Source organism: Aptenodytes forsteri, unplaced genomic scaffold, assembly GCF_000699145.1.
Source record: "Aptenodytes forsteri isolate BGI_AS27 unplaced genomic scaffold, ASM69914v1 Scaffold241, whole genome shotgun sequence".
NCBI classification, from domain to species: domain Eukaryota; kingdom Metazoa; phylum Chordata; class Aves; order Sphenisciformes; family Spheniscidae; genus Aptenodytes; species Aptenodytes forsteri.
This window is the reverse complement of record NW_008795252.1, coordinates 10637160-10656673: the sequence shown is the minus strand read 5'-3', so window position 1 is coordinate 10656673 and position 19514 is coordinate 10637160. Positions and strand designations below refer to the sequence as shown.

At 41.6% G+C, this 19514-nt stretch overlaps 2 protein-coding genes across 5 annotated transcripts in view; both read right to left on the bottom strand.

Annotated features, from left to right (window-relative positions):
- The window catches only part of PARVG (parvin gamma), a 26123-nt gene extending 21409 nt beyond the window's left edge, over positions 1 to 4714 (bottom strand). The window contains exon 1 of the mRNA XM_009279055.2: positions 4601 to 4714. The gene's annotated coding sequence lies outside the window, so the exon portion shown is untranslated. The remainder of the gene's footprint in view (positions 1 to 4600) is intronic.
- A 2124-nt stretch (positions 4715 to 6838) lies between these two features.
- The window catches only part of PARVB (parvin beta), a 59084-nt gene continuing 46408 nt past the window's right edge, over positions 6839 to 19514 (bottom strand). For all 4 annotated transcript variants that reach the window (XM_009279054.2, XM_009279052.2, XM_009279053.2 and 1 more), the window contains 3 exons: positions 18645 to 18746; positions 15202 to 15274; positions 6839 to 10473 (listed from right to left, as the gene is read on the bottom strand). In XM_009279054.2, coding sequence (XP_009277329.1) covers positions 10397 to 10473; positions 15202 to 15274; positions 18645 to 18746 — 252 coding nt within the window. In that variant the 3' untranslated portion in view covers positions 6839 to 10396. The remainder of the gene's footprint in view (positions 10474 to 15201; positions 15275 to 18644; positions 18747 to 19514) is intronic.

The window sequence follows — 19514 nt, the reverse complement described above, 5'->3', positions numbered from 1 at the left end:
GTTGTGGGGAAACAATGACATGTTTCTGGATAGACAATCCCATCTTCATGTTAGATTAAGTTGCATGGCTTCTCAAAGATTTTTTTATTTTAAGCACAGATTGGAGAACGACTTTCCTTCCCAACCCATATGTCCTCAAATGAAAGCAGAATGACAATACACAATACAGAGGGGAAAATACCTTGTCAACAAACACAAAACTATGGGCGAGGTTTTCCAAAGCAGCTAGGAGTCGTGTTGGAGGACAGCAGAAGTCAGAGAAAGGAATGGGGTTGTTGGAGCTGGGTGGAGAGGCTGCATAGCCATCCACACACACTGTCCTACCGAACATCCAGCTGAAGTTCATCTCTATTACCAGCAACTACCTATGAGTAAGAGGCTGGCGATGTATCTCCCACTCTTCTAGAAGCCGTGTCTCAAACCACAGTGCAAGCAGAGATGAGTCTGATTTTTTAACCATGGGTATGTAAGGGTGTGCCATGTTGCCTACACAGACAACACAAAAGATAGAGCTAGGCTCTATAGGCAGCTTACATGGTAGGAAATGTTCAGTTTTAAGTGCTTGCTTTTGCAATCTTAATGTTCGCGTAAAGGTTTTCCAGTCAAGTCCACAAGACTAAGAGAACGAGAATGCTTTAGCTTGGCAAAGATGAAAAGTCAATAAAAAAATCACAGATAGTAGAATCTGAATAGTCTTTTTCACAAACTGTATTATGATGCAAGAAATAGGATGGCTCTTCGTTAAACCAACTGTATGTTGATTTAAGTGCAAGAAATCAGAGTTATATACTGCAACTGTACAAATAAATGGTTGTCTGCAGAGGTGAAGGGAACTACAGAAGGCTCACGGCTCTGAGCCCTGGACAATCATGGCAGCATATGGTGTGTGTCACGGCAGCATCTGTACTAGCACGAGTAACATCATCTTTCCCGACAGTCCTAAAATCTATGAAATGCAGAGCAGAGAAGACAACAATATGATGACCAGGAAGACTTTTTACACTCCTTTGAATCATCAAATCCCAGCTGCTGCTGGACGCAGGGTATCCGGTGGGATGGACTGCTGCTCTGCTCTCTAATTGGGAGTGCTACCTGCTTGTTTGTGGATGGGAAATGCTCTCCCTTCTCTGTGAAGTTCAGTGCTGCAGGGCCACTGTAGGAGAGGAGAGGCTGACTCTTTTTGTTCTTTTTTAACAGAAAGCAAGATCATAGAATCATAGAATCGTTAAGGTTGGAAAAGACCTCTAAGATCATCGAGTCCAACCATCGACCCAACACCACCATGCCCACTAAACCATGTCCCTAAGTGCCTCATCTACACGTCTTTTAAATACCTCCAGGGATGGGGACCCACCCCCTTCCCTGGGCAGCCTGTTCCAATGTTTAACCACTCTTTCAGTAAAGACATTTTTCTTTATGCCCCATGTTAGAGGTTCACACAGGACAGGACTCCTGCTGTCTACCTGAGATGTCTGTATTAGGAGCCCTGTCTCTCAAGGCTCCCTCTGTAATCAGCGGACATGGACAGGCACCTTTAAAGAGCAATCCGAAGCATTTAAATGACGGTCTTGCCCTGGCTTGCATTTTTCAGTTACCTCCCTCATTCTGTTACCAAAAAGACAGGCTCAGCTGCTACCGCAGGTGCCTGAAGTGAGGTGCTATGATGACCCAGCCCTACAAGCACAGTAGAGCAAAAGAGTTGCTGCAAGTGCTGCTGCACGCTGCCTGTAGAAGACCTCCAAAGTGACATTTCTCTCTTCGATAGCTTTATACGCCAAACACCATGGTGCCGCTCTGTAGGCTCTCTCTCACATATTTATTAAAGGCTCCAGCCAAAGTGCATTATGAACATGTATTTTAACACAGATTTTGCCAAGCCAAGAATATTGGTAGAAAATAGCGACTGGATGCTTTTGCACATCAGGCTGGTAAAACAAATTAGGTACAAAATTCCCGGCAAACCACTAGGGGAAAGGGTCACGAGAGAATTAGTTTCATTATGGTGGCTGCAAAACTGAATGCCGTCTCTAAAAAGGTGCTTGGTAAATGAGACGATAGAAAGAAATTGAGTCATTTAGTGCCTGAGGAACAACTGAACTATCTGAGATAAGACTGCCCAGATGAAATTAAATGAGAGAGAAAAGTTAATTAATACAGAGCAACCTAAGGACAACTTACTTTTAAATTAGGTTTCTGACAGCTGTTATGCCTTGGGAACTCCTGCTCATAAGTATTCCGTAATCGTCTGTGTAAACCACAACTTACGCTAACTCAGCTTTGCTGCAATACTCAACTTGTGTATCTCTTACTTCCTTTGACTATTTACACATCAAAGTGATGTGTACTGCCTGCTGCATCCTTGGTCTCTGTTTGGCCAAGGAACCCAAACATCAGAAGCCACTCTTTAAAATTTGGAAGCCTGTAAGAAAAGGCCTGAAATTAAGAATTTGCAAAGCGTAAGTTAATACCCTCTAAGGCCTCAGTCCTGTGTGTCCTACTCAGTCAGTGTGTTAAAATTGCTATAATGGGCAAGAGTAGCTTGCCTAGTATCCAGTCCCTTACAGTGCCCGAAAGCAGAAGCTTAGGGGGAAAAAACCACATAAACAGAGGAGGCATATACAGATATTTCCCTAAAACACTTCAACAGCCTGCAGCTCAGCCTTCCTAAATCAAAACTGGGGTCCTGCTAATTAGAAGCTGTCAACACATTTACTTCCCATGAAATTCCCATTCACCCCTTGAATACGTGCATTTCCCACCATTCAGCAGCGAGCAGCCGAAGAGCGTGGCTTTGCCTTACGTGAAGCACCACCTCCTGTTGCTTGCTCTGACCTGCCACCTGCCAGCTTCCCCTGAAGCTCCCCACCATGCACAGTGCAAAGGAGACCAACTGATTCACATTCTTCACATCACTGTGTTATTACTCCGTGTTACTGCTGTATTACTATCCTACACCCTCCACAGCCATCTCTTTCAGAAACTGAGGAAGCACAGCCTACATCTTAGTTGTCCTTCACAGGGAAACCACTCCCTAGTACCTTTGATCATCCTGGTCGCCCTTTTCTGAACTCTCTCCAGTGCTACCACATCCCTTTTCAAGTGCTGGGAACCAGACCTGCACAGATTTAGGGAGGTGCACCACAGCATTCGCTGCGTTGATCTGCGTTCCTCTTCTCCTAATTCCTAACACTGTTTGCTTTTTTGATCACCACTGAGCGGCGAGCTGACACCTTAATGGAACCATCTATTATATCCCCAAGATCTTATTCCTAAATACCAACGTTCTGCTCAGAGCCCGACACTTATCTGGAGAGCCGGTATTGTTTTTTCCTCCATGTGTTTCACCTCACGTTTATCGATGTCGATTTCCCACAGCCATTTCAGAGCCTGAGAACTGCAGTTCCTTACCTTTTAATAGACTCATTGCTTACCACTAATAATTAGCATTCGCAAGCAGTCCTTCATGTGGCAAGCTGCATTTCTGTGAGGCTTGGTCCTAGACAGCAGCCTTTCAAAGAATAACATACTGCAGAAACAACATAAAATAGAAGATGTCTGGGTTTGGACACCTTCTTGGGGTTAGCTGTTTAATGAGAAATAGGAAGGGATGGAAGACTTGGTTCTCACACGCAAGCTTCCATGTTTGCTGCAACCAGCCTCTGCAGGCCATCATTCAAATTTGCTGTTCAGAGCTGTGACTGACATGCTGTTTTTTCCAGCCTCCATCCTCCTGTATGCGTTACTTATCAGTACTTGGAGAAGAGATCATTGTAGGAGACAACTGCTTGAATATTGATTGTAGAGGCATTTCATGATGACATTTTTAAATAAAATTGAGGTTTAATTGTTGACTATTCAAATGAAATGGCATAATTTGTTCCTTCATTCTCTGAGAACATCACAGATGTACAGGTTTGTCTGTTTTAAAGTCAAGAGTTGTTTTATTTCTCCTGCGTCACCTTCTGAGGCAGCCAACAAGTGAATTTTTCTTAGGCCAAGAGCTAGACTATTGCACAAAGTTGCACAACTACCCATAAAACAACTAATTCTCTAGTCGGGTCAGATCAGTTCACTTTTCCTCCATGAGTCTTCACACAGTCTGGCTCCCAGATATATGCTATAAAGCATTAATGAGCTACCAGTGGTCCCTGGCATACAAACTAGCTGTAGAATATACACAAGGCACTTACCGATATTACCAAATTGTTTCAACTGTTTTATTTCCTGTTTGAAAAGACAAAAGCCCTACTCCGCATTAGCTCAAACACATTTCCTAGGAATAGTTGTCTAAATAGATCACACAAAGGAGGGAACAAAAACCAAATGGGAATATTAATGTTAACAGTAATATTTCTGCCTTCGGAAAACCAGAATTAAAAAATAAGTAAGAAAAAAAAGAGAATATGCATTGTGTGCCTAGTTTAAAACTTACTTGTACCTCCTTGTTCAGCACCAGACCCTTCAAGAGCCATTTTTGTTCATTAGCATCAGAAGAGATGTCATCTTAGCAAGAACAATCCACATGGACACAGAAAGTCTTACAGTTTAAAAAAAAAAAAAATTTAAAAAAGCACCCAAAAGTCCCTTTTCCCAAACTTACTATTCTCTCCTTTAGTAATTCTCCAGAAGCTCTTCCAAGATCTTCTCACAGCAAGCACGATGAAATTTATGGGGAAAGGGGACTGACCCCCAGGCTCGGAGCGTCCTGCACCAAAGCTGCAGCCTCCCATGCAGGGCACGCGAGGCACGGAAAGGGGACTGACCCCCAGGCTCGGAGCGTCCTGCACCAAAGCTGCAGCCTCCCATGCAGGGCAGCGTGAGGCACGCAGAGTACGCAAGAGGGAAGTTGCGCCGCGCGGTACTGACTACTCTTAAAAACGAAACCACCGTCGTATCCGGAACTTAATTGTCTATGTGCTTGGTCCCTGCTGGGGACTAAAATAAACAGAAATACAAATGCAGGAAACATGCAACTCTGCAACTCCTGAAATACCAGAAAGTATTAGAAATAGGCGATCATTCCTCCATGGTACTGCACGGCATGGCTGTTTGCTAGTCTGCATCTTTGGGGCGACTCACAGTGCACTTTTTCTTTGAATATAATAATAAAACAGCCAACAACAGACAAAATCATCATGCTGCATCACACCTTTTACTCAAGGTCCTTTGAGCATTTTACAATGCAGATCAGGACTACTCTACCTACCTGGTAAAAGGAGAAACCTAGGCAGACGGAGATTAACTCGTTTGTCCTTAGAGAGCTAGTTAGCCACACCAGGGCCCAAAACGCTCCTCTGAGACAAGAGTGATCTCCACCGGGCAGTGCTGCTGCTCTTCCTTCCCTTTTCCATCATTGATTAAAGAAGGAAAGCTCCCTACAGCAACGGCTTTCCCTGGACATTTCCTTCAGGTACCAGTTACATTCATCAACTCTTCTGGAAAGCAAAAGCAACTCTGCAGTCCTCCATGAAATCCCCGAATGAGACAGTAGACACCCACACTAATTAGGCTGGTTTGGTTTAATGCTGTTAAGGGACTGACTCCTGGGTTTAGCTCCATGCCATAGACAAGAACGGATAGTTCGGCATGAGCCAAATGGGGTAAAGGAAAGTGGGTTGAAAACAGATTTCAAGCTGCCATGAATTCTTAGTAACCGAGAACTTAACCCAAAATCCTTAATCGAAGGGCAAAGTTAACTGTATTTTCTAAGCAGATAACTAGCACAACAATACATCAAATTAACAAAGACCCAGAGTACCTTCTTACCTACGCAGAAGAGCATGCCACAGCCTAGAAATGTAGTAAGTAAAAAACAAAAGGAAGGTATAGTTGGAGATGTTATTGGGAACTTTGGACAAATCCAGTTTTGTGTCAGCAGGCAGAGGGAGCAGGAAGAATTAAACGTTGGGAAACCCATCTGTAATTACTAGGTCTCTCCCTACTCCAACTGGCAACTCCAAGGACTTTTTTCTTGAAAGCCTCATTCACAATACAGTGTGTCAGTGCTAAAAGAACAAGTCTGAAACACACGTGATGGACAAGCATCTTTTTTCCTCCAAAAACTGATGTTGCCACCAGTGCATGAAGTATCCAGTCTTCTGTAGAACAGCACTAGTAAATTCTGTATCAGAGCTGCATTTGATTTCATGCCCATGTCCCCCCCCAGAGTCTTTCTGTACATTCCCAAAGCACACCTCATGCGCACACACACCCCCACACACCTGGCCCTCACATAAAAATAGCCACTGAAGAACAATTCAAGGAATCAACAGCACTCCCACCAATAACAAGTTCTGATAATGCATTTTCCTGCTTCTCCACACGGCCTTGCTTTATTGGAGAGCCACCCTATGCTCTCTCTATACCAGAGCAAAGGGAAGTACACAGGCATTTTCAATGTCACTCCAGACTTACTTGGGCTTCTGGCTTCCTAAGTGCTCTGTAGACACGTATGGCACTGGCTTCAGCATGCCAGGCTTCCCTCCTGTGCTGCTGCAGAAGAACTGGGCCCTAAGTCTTCTAACGGTGTCAGAGAGCGTAATTCAGTTACTTTTCTCTTGTGGAAGGAAAAAGGTAAACAAGTTGATCAGGTCCAGTAGCTTAATAATATTAAAAAAATAAAAAAGCAGCTGATGAAACCTACAGAAGAGCTTATTTGTGTCTGCCCATACAATCTCATCACCTGTACCAGGGCCAGAAACCTGAGGTCACTGCCTTGCTAGGTCTGCGTAGATCAGCATATATCGAGGATCCTTGATGAAGAAGACAGCTGAAGCCCACCTTTCAAAAGTTCTTCCCAGACTTGTCCATTTAGCCAAAAAAAGATGCAGAAAACCAAGTGTTCATCATTTATTTATTTGAATAAATAGTACAACTGTCACAAACCATGCACAACACTCCTGCTGTTTTTTTTAGCCAACATAGCATTGCATTGTAACTTGCTTACAGTACACAACTCTGTCACAAAGCTGGATGTCTCCAGCATATGACAAGTCCAGAATTTTATCTGCAAGGCTGGTTTTTAGTAGTTAGAAATCCAGAGTAAACACTGTTAAAAAGAGTAGAAAAGAGCCTTAAAAAATACATTAATACTGAAAGCAATGAGGTGTGGGGAAGAGGGGTAAGAAGCCCTGTAAGGTTTAAACTGATTAAAAAAGATCTCGCACTGTTGAGTTTTCATCTTGAGAAACAGGATGCAGCTGAGGAGTATCTGGGCTTCTTCTGTGGTAATATAGCTCATTGGAACTGAGTACGTCAAGCAGATGCACCTAAAAGGCAAGTTGTATGGACTGGAAAAGACAGACATTCATTAAGTACTTACAAATGTGGAAGCTTTAATGCTGCAAAGCATTCAGCATTCCAGATGAACTCAACAGGATTCAGATCTACCCCACTGGCACCCAGGGAACATATCTAAAACTCCAGTAACACAAAGAGTTCATGAATAACATTTTTAACATTGACTTATCTTTTTGAGAGGAAAAGAAGTAAGTATCATGCATATGTAAGAGAAAGGCTTGACAAAAACAGGTGTTTAGAGCTTTACCTACATTGCTCTTCCTGTAAACTGGATTGCTTGAAGCTCCAGTTCAGTTAAATCCACCCTGCTCCCAATCTGGTTAACAATAATTACAGCATCTGCAGGAAGAGTGACCTCGCTAGGCGGCAAGGAGCTAAGGGACAAAAAATGTATTTTCCCTGTGCAACATTTACCAGCAGACTTAAAAACATAACAAAACAGGGTATGACACCTGCCCCCGATCCATCCAGGGCACCAAGCCTGCAGTCTTGACTGACAGGGGTATTAAAGGAATGCTAAAAGGGACCCATGCCTCAGGTTGTAGAGGAGGGACTCAGGTTTCTGCAGAGTGACTAGAAACACCTAATCGAACAAAACAGAGACTGTCTTAAAACTTGGTGTTATGTTCATATCTGCTCACATGCAGTGAGGATGCCAGCTGTAAATCCCCATCTCAGAAACAGCCATCCCCCCTCCCAAAGCCAAACTGCTCTTATCAATCTCCCCTTGTTACTTTCTTTTGCTTTTGATATTAATATTGCTTGCAATTTCAAAAACTAGATTTCTCTGGAGGTCTTTCCCAGCGTCTCAGAGAATATAAACAGCATTGGCACTTCCACATCAGCTGAAGGGAGGTGGATGGAATGACAGCTCTTTAACAGACTTGTTTCCCACAAAGAACACTGCATTAAATTAAAAGTTTGAGAGACCTTTCAGTTCAATCACCTTCCAGCCTCATGATACCCCTATTTCACAGCACAAAAGTTAGACCAATTTCATTAACTTGCCAGGAGAGCTGACCCACCAGGCCTTAGTGCCTCTGCAAGTCTCCTCTGTAATAATTGCTAGCGTCATGGTAAAGTCTAGTGGCCCCATCTGAAATTCAAGTCCAATTGTACTAGGCTCTGTATAAACAGCGAGAGGTCAGCTCCCTCCTAAAGTACAGACAAGCAATGATTCCCCACAGAACCTTTTAGGGTAGATGAGATCTGAATTTTTAATGGAAAGAAAGGGCAATTTCCTCCCATCTTTGTTTTGAAGGTATGAGAGGAGGTGACCCAAATAAATCAAATACTAGAACTCAGAACCCAAAAATATGAAACAAAGAAGCAGAAGACCATTTCTCTCCCCCTGAGATTAAAATAAACGTTTAAGAAGGGAAGGAGAGAATCCTAATTGTAAAATTAGGATTATACAATTCAAATAGCAAGTTTCCTCTTGAACTCAGAAAGGTAAATAAAGTTTGGCATAAGAAATCCACTGTTAGGGAAAAAAGATGCCTACTTACAACAGGACTCAGGTGAGCCCATGGCGCAGAGCAATGCCACCCGCTTCCTCTTTGGGGCACTAAGCCTAATGTTTCGCACAAAATCATGGCTGCCCATAAAAGAAAAGTTGCTGCTGTGATACATAAAAGCAGTAGTCAAATCTCTCCCCTGTGCACTCCGAGGAAAGGAGTGCTATTATATGCATATTCCACAAATAATTTACTCTGGAAATTACATCCCCATTTCCTTTGCACAGCTCACCTCAAAAATCTATGGCTCATGTTCCAGCACAATCTCCTTGTACACACCGCTACACCTGCACATCACCAGCCAGGAACAGCTCCACAGATGAAACCTGTTAAGTACTGAGGTAACTAGACTCTACCAGATAAATCTAGCAATCTTTTTTTAAAACAGATTCCCACTAAAATCCATAACAGCTTAAAAAACTAGGCCAGAGCCTAGCAAAGTATTTCTTGGGATGGCACAGGACAACTCGATGAAATTAGTTTAAAGCATAACTGATCACTGAAGAGCTTTGCATTCGAGTGCTAACCATTGGCTTGCACTACGTATACCACGCCTTGCATAGCCCAGCGCAATCCACAAGTAAAGGCAAGCTCTTATTTATACAGAAATTCAGTTTTACTCTTTAGGAAAGAAAATACATAAAACTCTGTTTATAAAAGCCTGACCCCAGAACTGTACAGCTGGAATAATTCCAACAGGAATGAATCTGACCCTTTAACTCAACTACGTGAAATGAAGAGTCAGCCTTTAAACTGCCAAGCTCATTATTGCCCATGTACATTTCAGAAAGGTCTGGGGGCAAAATGCATTAATCCATCCTGCACCTATTTGACCAGCTCCTGACTGACCTGATTGAAGCTGCATGCTTAATGGATGACAGTGGCTCTAGCAACCAAATTTATCCTAGAAAGGAGATGAAATAAAAAATAGACATCAAAAGATTAGCCGTTCATCCCATTGCAAGACTTATTCTGTGTAAACACTGAATGGAAATAACACTGAGTAGTATGAGGTTAACACAAAAACTGAAGCTTTTGCCATTAGCTTCACATAGTGCCTGTAATTCCCCTCAGTCCCACCCACCCATCAGAACATAAAAAACCTTATTTAACAGAAAAGGCTCAGCTTCTAAGTAAACTCCAATGCTGATTTCCTATTGCTAACACTTAAGCCTGGCAAATCATCAAATGCCAGTGGCAACCAAGGAGTATGCAAAAGAAAGTCTATTATAGAATCAAGGAGTCTCCAGCCATGAGGAAGGTCTCATGTTTTCCCTCCTTATTAGTTAGTGGTATATTTCCTTTATCAAAAGAACATTTGTTGATGATAACAAACAACAGACTCAACAGTATCTTCTGGTAAAAGTGTGAAATATCTACACATTTTCAAGAGACTAGAGAATACACATGCATTATTTTCAGTGGGATTGTCATACAAACAGCTACAGAGAGACCACATCAACTGTAGAAAGAGTGCATGAAGTATAGCATAAGGCACAAAGGGAGCGTGCAGAGGGTGTATTTATTGTAATTTCTGCCTAAGGAGGTTGGAAGGATGAAGACCTCAGCAGCTTCCAGGATCATTCAACGTTCTTGTACTTTGTGAACAGGTTGTACAGAACCCTGAGGGTAGACTTCAGATCCAAGTTGACAACATCTGTGGAAGAAAAGGAGAAATCCTTAATTTGCTTTTCGTTCTCCCTCGTTTGTCCTCAAAGGAACAAAAGTCCCCACATCTCTGACCCGGTGGGATCAGCAACAAAACACCCCACAGAGTTTTGATCTCCCCAAGTCAAACTTTTTAAACATCCCATATGATGCACTTCAAAACCCCTTCACGATAATACAGTCACAGGTAACTTCTCTGGGAAATGGAAGAAAGACAATTCCCTTCCTCACCTAAAACTGGTTACAGAGAAAGTCTACTTCTGTCTGAGACCTGGGATAAAGGCTTTGGGAAATACTACCGATGACTTCACTGGCCACAGAAGCAGCAAACAATTAGCCACACACATCATATGAGATACTGAACCTCACACATCCACAACTCTGCAATGATACAGTCCACGAATAAACAAAGCCTGAATTCTCTTAACAGACTCAAAGCTTTCTGTTATCTAATATCCTTTCTTACTATGCTAGGCCAGGGAACAGGTCTGCAACAGTTCTCAACAAAAAGCTTTTCTGCTAGCACCTCCCAACCGATTACTGTAATAAAATGCCAGGAAATACCACAGACATGTAATCCAGGGACTACGGGGGGAGGCATAGCACAGAGAAGGCTGAAAAGGTGGAAAGAAAGGTTGGATATAATATGTAAGAAAGGAGGAGGAGGAAGCAAAAACTACACAGTAAACAATATATATGGAAGCAGAAGTAAGGAAGAACAGATAATTAAAAAATCATTCAAAGAACTAGGAAGACAGCAAACAGTTAACAGGCTAAGTACAATTAATGTGAGGTCCAGGGGAAACACCTACTGCCTGTTTTGAAGAATCATTGCCAGGACCTCTCCACCCTTCCCTCCCACCCCATACTGGATGACACTCTAACCCCCACACTTCATCTGGTGTTTTCAGTAACCTCTCAAACATTTCTTTCTACCTCTTTCCTGTATTATTTTAGATATCTCCATTATGGTTTTGTATTTTGCATTTGCAAAAGAACCTTCTGCTGCCCCAAAGAAAGGAAAGGTCACAACTGCTGTGAAGTAATACACCCTGAAAAAAAGAGATGTCTTCCCTGGATAACTGAAATATGAAATATTTCTAAGTTTTCCAGGCACCATAGAAAGTTGCTTACTACCATAGCATTCTCAGTAAGGTAACAGCCAGAATCAGCATTGGTTCCTCTGCACCAAGACCCAGTTCCCTCAGAGATGAATTTAAAATGTAAATTTAGCCACAGGAAACAACACTTTGCAACAGCCTAAAGCTGGGAAATTAAGGCAACTAACTGGAGAAGAGACAACTACCAGCAGATTTGACCCACTGATGCTGGCAGCCACTTTTGCTTGCTAAACAATTGGACAAATAGTGCTGGCACTAAGAAAATGCCAAAAAAACTGGCCCAGTCAGCTCTGTAGTGGTCCGAGATTTTTAGTGTATTTGCCCCATTCCTCCCAAACGGTTTTCTTCTCCCCATGCCACCCATCTTCAGCCTTCCACTGAAAGCAGGATGGGTCTTTTACCTGAGCCACCGTAACCTCCATCTCAGCTGCCATGGCATGAAGCAGTGTGATCAAGTCTTGCAGGGTTCAGTTCCTGCCTCTGGCTGACATCAGTTCAGAGGCAGGAACTGCCTATGCTATAAACCAAGATCAAGGTGCCAGTGGAGAGAAAGAGAAACCTAGAGGGTAGAGCAGAAACATCGCTGGAAGCTAGAAGGACAGTTAGGAAGCCAGGGCACGTCCCAAGGAGAGAGCAGCTGGGAGTAAGAGGCAGCGACGTGCCAGAGCAAGAGCTAAGGGCACCAGAAAGAGCACAAGCAGGAGCTGGAAGGGGGCCCAGATCTGCAGCACTGGGCTGGGCAGGCACCATCCATCTGCCCTCACGAAGGCATTTAAGGCTGACTCCTACTAATCTCCAATAGCAATTTGAGCTAGGTACCTGCTGCTGATCACCCCTGGTGAGGAATGAGAGGTATGGGAGGCCCCACCACTAAAAGAAGGAATGGATCCAGATCTTTTATTTGGCAGTGCAATGGCATGTAAATTTAGGGTCAGAAGAAACTATTGTGGTCATATAGTCATGTACAACACAGTCCTTAGAGAACTTTACCTTGGAAATCCTGTATTGAGCTTAGTAACCAAGCTGTGGTTGAATTAAAAAAAATAAGGTTAACATTGCCTGGCTTTTTGTTTTCTTTTTTCTTTTTAAATCTTCCAGTGGTGGAAATGCCACCTCCGTCCCTTGACAATTCAGACTGATTATTAATTACCTTCACCGTTGCAAAAGTTATACTGTAATTCTAGTTTGACATTTTCCTAACTTTCAGACCTTGTTATGCCTTTGTTTCCTGCATTAAAGAGTACAGTAGTGTGAGATGCATCCTCCCTGTGTGGGCGATTACCGCGTTCCTCATTGATCAGTGTCTAACAGGCATTCCCAGGAATAAGCATATTCTCAGCCTCCCGTTTCTTATTTTAAGATGAAGCATGCACAGTCATTACATTACCAACAACAACTAATAAAATGTTAACTGAAAGTGGCCATAAATCATCAAAATAGTTTAAAATATTCCATTAATTTAAAACTTTCACACTCCATAACAACCCCATTAAAGGCTAACAAATTTATCCACTACAACATACTTTTGCTGCAATAACTCAGCATCAAGTTCTGCTGCTGGCTCAATCGACTGAACTGGGCTTCAAGAACAGAGAAGAGGAACTGTCCTATATGCTCCTATTTTTGTTTATCACCTGTACAAAGACACACTAAAATATCAAACAAGACCTCTTTCTTGCAAGCGCTGCAGAAAGCATGGGCTATAGAAATAAAAATTGTGATGATCTGCCCTAGGCAACGTTTTACATGAAAATCCTACAACTAATTCAAGAGGCATTAACTATCCAATTCACACTAAAGGACATGGATTCACCGAACAGGTTTTCCAGCTTATTTAGGAATGAACAATAGATCAGTATGGCATTAACAGAGTATACTATACACAAAACTTTTTGCAGAGCATCAGAGTCTATGACAAAATGAATTCTTGTTCTAAGAAACACATATTACATGACTGTACTGACTGTCAAGATCCTACAGCGGATTCGATGAAACTACGGTGACAAGCAAAGCCCAAGATGTTACTGTCCTCTCCACAGGAGCAGCTTTTCAACAGCAACAGTCAGTTTTACAGGCAATTCCACATAGACACTCACACGAGCTGTGAACTACTGCTGCCGGGAATGGGTACACACACAGAAGAGGGAGGAATACACACAAGAGACCGTACATCCTGCAGCGGCAAAATAAGAAAAGGAATGTTCTATGAGCTAATCTGGCTCTCTAACTTCTATTAATAATTAAATTTTCAATCAGTAAACACTTAAACATATTCTGCTGTTTATTGAATCTACACACCTTGTCCAGAGCAAACAAAAGATCTGCTTTAGTGTTCTACCACTCATGATAGTGTAAGGATATAAGATAGCTTTATGGGAAGGTAATCTCCTCTGTTAGATCAACCGATGAAAACAAAACAAAACAAAACAAAACAAAACAAAACAAAACAAAACAAAACAAAACAAAACAAAACAAAACAAAACAAAACAAAACAAAACAAAACAAAACAAAACAAAACAAAACAAAACAAAAGGACAAGCTTTCAACTAGAGAAGTCTTCTCCTAGGTTTTTAACATTTTCTCTCTCTCGAAACAAACTTATCTAGCTTACCTGGTCTCCTACTGCAATCTCTTTAACCCTTCCACTCAAAAAGCTGCCATTCCTGATTGTGCATTTGTATTTCTCCAGTTTCCTTGTCCTCCTCATACACCCACTGACTCAGCTCCAATACTCAGAACACTCCTTTACTTTCCCAAGTCAGTGTCTTGTTTCACCGAATTCTTCAGGAGCACTTTTCATCCCCAAATTTAAAAGAACAGCACTGACAGGATACATATGCATTTAATATTGTCTTTTGCCTTTTTTCCCCCACTATAGACAGCTCCACTACTTGTTAATCTATTTACTATCACCACTTTGTCTCATTTTAAGTCAGACTGAACATTTCTTCGGGGCTCCTCATTTTTCTTTGTTCTGTGGAAGCCTCTAACACATATGTAGTTTGTAACACCAGGAATAAAAATTGCTCACTTAGCAGTCATAAAGTTTTAATTCCTCTTTTTATCCCTAGTGCAAGCAACAATGCAGACCTCATCATTAATTAATTTCAAGGTTCAGAGACTTTAAAGGAAAAACTCAGTTTTTACACTTTTCAGTTCTGACTCCCAAGTCCACATAAATCAAGAAGAGAGTTTGCTACCGGTTCTCCAAAAGAAAGCAAAAGCCTTTCAGTTATCTGTCACTGAAATCTGATCACAGCGCTACCTGTAAGAATTATGAGAATTAGACCATGAAAAGCTTCCTGCTTGGATAGTTATTGAGAATACCAGCCGAATTTATAATATAACACTGAACAGCTCTTGCATCATTCACTAAAGCCAGACTTGTACACCTCAGTGAATCTATTCCAGACACGAAACACAGGTAAGGATATACCTCAGACACAGACAATGAATCCTTTGGAAAACCGTCAAGGGGCGTATTTACAGCTCCACTTTGTGGCACTACTGCTACTGTCTTCAAATGGAGTTGCACTTGAAATGCACCTGCTATTATGTCTTTATATACCGTTTAAAGCCACACGGCACGTCCATACCTTCAGGGCGAGCTTTTGGTTTCTTCAGTCCTCCATCTTGCATCAGCTCAAAAGCAAAGGAAACATTATGGACCTGACAGAGGTAAAGCGTTTAGAATCTCACAAGTTATATAGGCATTAAAAACCTTTAATCAAATTTTTAAAATGCTTTGTTCTCTCTATACTTGACATACAGAATAACAATTCTATTTAAATCAATATTAAACATTTACATGTTTAAGCATGGTAGAAAGTACATATGAGAGACTAAGAAATGAAAGCTTGTATCATTATAGTGCAAATACTCACTTTTTGATACAAAGGAAGTAATTCAAGATTTCCAAATTTCAAGTGTAAAAATGTGACTGGGCACCACATAAACCAGGAAACCCCATTAAGTCCCAATCTCAGTCTCTATGGCAGAGGCCAGAGAGCTCCCAGTAACAACAGGGCTGCATTTTGTTGAGTTCTTCCTGCCTGTACCCAAGATCAACATTTCCAACTATAAGGCAAGAGATCACTCGCCATCCAGGCAACAAGGAATGTAACAGAAATGACATAACTGAACAGAGATGAGAAAATACATAAGGGCGTGTAAGAAAGAAGAAATAAGGACACTAAATGGAATCATTTTCAAACAACATTAGTCTTTTCTGCATTTTTATCAGCTGCATATCAAGCAACATCAACATTACATCATCAAGGAGCCAGGCTGCTTGTTGCATGACCTTGTACTAATCCCTTAGTCTCTTGGTGCTTTGGCTTCCTCTACTTGAAAACAGACAAAAGTCAAATTAAGTTTCTCTAATGAAGCAAATGCTTCAAAAAATGCTTGGCGGTGGCAGTTCCTAGACAGACTGTGCAGTGAATTTGCAAAACAAGCTAGGCACAACTGTATAGAAAGAGCTTCCTGAACAAGCCACCAAGGATCACACATGAACATAAAGTCAGAGGAAAGAAAATGGATAAAAAGGGAAAATGCAAGAAAGTGGGTGTCTTCTTTTAATCTCTCCTTTGAGGAGCAAACATTATGGTTTAAAGAGATCTGCATAGCAGCTTTCTTGTCCACGCTTATTGAAATTTAAGCAAGGTAATTTCAATTATGAATTCTGTGCATTTTTGTTACTGCAAATGACAGTTCTGGAGATACATAGCAAGGGGGAGAGATTTAATTAAAGCTACTCATCTTGAAAATCAGGGAGTTACACATACAAAGCTCCCCTACAACAAGGAAGAAAGGCCCCCTTTCACTGGCACTTATTGCTCAGGACGTCATTAATCTCTTTTTACCTGCTACAGTTCCTCCTCATCCATTGTGACAAAACCAATCACTTTCAAGACGAAAATACTTTTTCCTTTCCCAAAAACACAGAGTCTACCTCTCCTTCTTTGATTTACAAATCCCCTTTCCTCAAGGCAGAGTCTCCACACAAAACCACAACATTACTTCAGGAATACTGGATAATCTTTATGAATTTAAACTGTTAACAACAAAATCATAACTGAACAGCTGCTGGCTACAACTCAGCATCCTGCATTTCTACCAGGGCGAAAATTCAAGATACTAGGATAAAAAAGCAAGAGAAAGCTGTAAAGAAGAGCTTGTATAAGACATAATAGATAACTATTTTCCCAATGCTCTATCAAGTTCCTGTGCAGTATACAACATTCAAAATGAACTAATCCCCATCCTATCCACAAACTGAACACCTAAAGAAGCCCCTCTTACCAGAGCCTGATTTCCTGCCTTCAGGGAGCCTCTTTAAGCTCCAAATAGCAACTAGTCACCTCCTGAGGAAGTCAACAAACCCTATATAACCTACAGAACCAGCAGGCTCAGCACATTAGCCTGGGTCTGTAATGGCGCTCATTTGGTGCAGCTCAATTTCCTCTTGCAATGCTGATATGATCCACCCAGGCAAAGCTGGGTTCTTCTACTGGTGATGAAGTCCCATCCCTCAGACAGCATGTACCTTTGCTGAGGTATGCTTGACAGCAACAATCTGCACTGAAGTCATTATGAAAAACCCACCATTTTAAACAGCCCTCGCCTTACAAAGCATTCGATCTTTTAATTTTTGCCAATGTTTCCAGTCCTGACCTAGCCATCTCCTGCTCCAGCTCAGCCAACACAATACTTGCATCCTCTCCACTGCAGAACATGGCAGAATAGAAAGCAGGGGGCAGATGCATTACTCCAGCACAACCAGGCACCAAATATACACAGATGTGCGTGCACATCCAGGAACAACTGCAGAAAGAGGCAAACTTTTGGTTATGACAATAAAATATGTGTTAAGCACTCTTCTCATCGTTAACACTAGGAAGGACACAGGACAATGGAGCAAGTGTGGGGCTAAGAGCAAGACACTTATTTCGTCTCCTTCCATCTCTAATACCCTGATTATGAGTAAGACCATCTAAGACTGCAAAGACTTCACTCTTCTTCCTCAAAGCTCATTTTGTCCGAGACACTGTTAGGCAGCAAGTCATTCACTCCTTACCAAATAGAAAGAAATATCCAAAAAAGACAAGCTAGCACATTCTCTCAAAAGTTAAAGTCAGCAACATTGGCAATGATCCTGCCAGGAACTGGACACAGAACCAGATGTCTGTGCTCACAAATTGACTTCAGACAGGCAATTTTTTGCACGCTCCCTCCTTGACAAGATCTGGGCATCCATCTTGGCTTTAGATCAGCTCCAAAACATGTTACCTGTAAGCACTCAACATATAGTTTCTAACCCCAGATCAACCAAAGATCATGGCCCAGGTACCACCTCTTCTACTACAATACCTCATTTACATATCAAGTACTGATATTTATTCGCTTGGTTTGTAGGAACATTAAATAAACTACAGAAAAAGAACTAATGGTTATTAGGCAACTGATACTAATGAGATGAGGGGGCAGTTTTTAGGGATGACATTCCGTGACCTTGGGAAGAAGCTCTATCTCCATGTCAATCCCATTGTATAGGATGCAGCTAAAGCAGAGCTTCCCATCTCTCACCTTTTGTCTTTCTTGCCTATTTACATAGTACATAGTAGGCAAGGCCAGGCATCAGCTCTGCTGCCTAGCACAACAAGGCATCCCTGCGCACAAAAACTTCAGGCAGTACTACAATTTAATAAATCACTTTGGTTATGCAAAGTACTATACTGTACAAAGCACTTATTACAGATTTATTCATTCTGGATATTAATGAGCTTTATGTGTCGTTTGATGCTAGTAACAGAATACCTTTCTTCCTTAACTATGGGTAATTTACCCATTCATTTCACAAGCAACATTTAGTGGTATTAACTATCAAGTGTCACAGCCAGAGCATCTTTGCTACAGCCCCTGAAAAGAAGAATATACCAGGTTCTGATTTACTGGGCACAAAAAGAAAGGACACAATGATTGGAAAATGTCATGTGGTAACAAAGCAAAAAGAATATAACCTGGAGTTTCTACCCACCTTTTGATCAAAACTTTCAGGTGTTAAGTAGAAGTTGTGAAGTGGAACGAAATAGTCTTCAAGGAGACCCATGAGCAAAACCAAGTAAACACCATCTGCAAACTAAATAGAAATACTGATGACATTCCTAGGTGAAAGCATCTGTTTTCAAATAAGCATTCATAAACAAGCAGAACAAAGAATGCTTGGCCTAAATTATGTACTTTGATTTCTACCACTGTTGTTTGCTAGCACAGAAGTGTAAGATGCTTCAGGAGTCACAGACTGCTCCTTTCAGGCATAGCAAGGAATTGACAGCAAGCGTAACAAGCATTTAGGGCTTTGTTTCACCTGCTCCCTGGATTCACCTATACCTTTGCAATCACCAGTGCAGCTAAGCAAGCTAAATAAGTCTTTTCTTAAGAGCCTCTTGATATAGCTGCTTTCTTGTCAGTTCTCTAAACAAAAGAAAAAAACACAGGATACAAGGCTTTCTCCCTACATCTGGTAGCATTATTTCTTCTACTCTCATTTCCTGAGCAAAACAAGGAAGCCCATCAGCTATTGCTATAGCATTAACCCATGCAAGATCATGTGCCAATGACTATTTAAATTACTTACATACAGTAAATAGCTCTAAGCAGAAGAAATTAAAAGCAATTCACCTGGGAGTTATCCACAATTTGTATTCCTTAGCTGTGCAGAGTATTTGGTCTGAATAGGCAGGGACTGAAACCAAGATCATCTTTATCTCCAGTTAGTTACCTATTTACTAGGCTACTGAATACTTTGGGGTGAGGTTAGAGTATGTAAGTCTGTTCTTGCTTTTCCTCACATTCATTTTATTCACTTGAGGAATCTTGCCAACTTCACTACAGTATTTAACAAAGC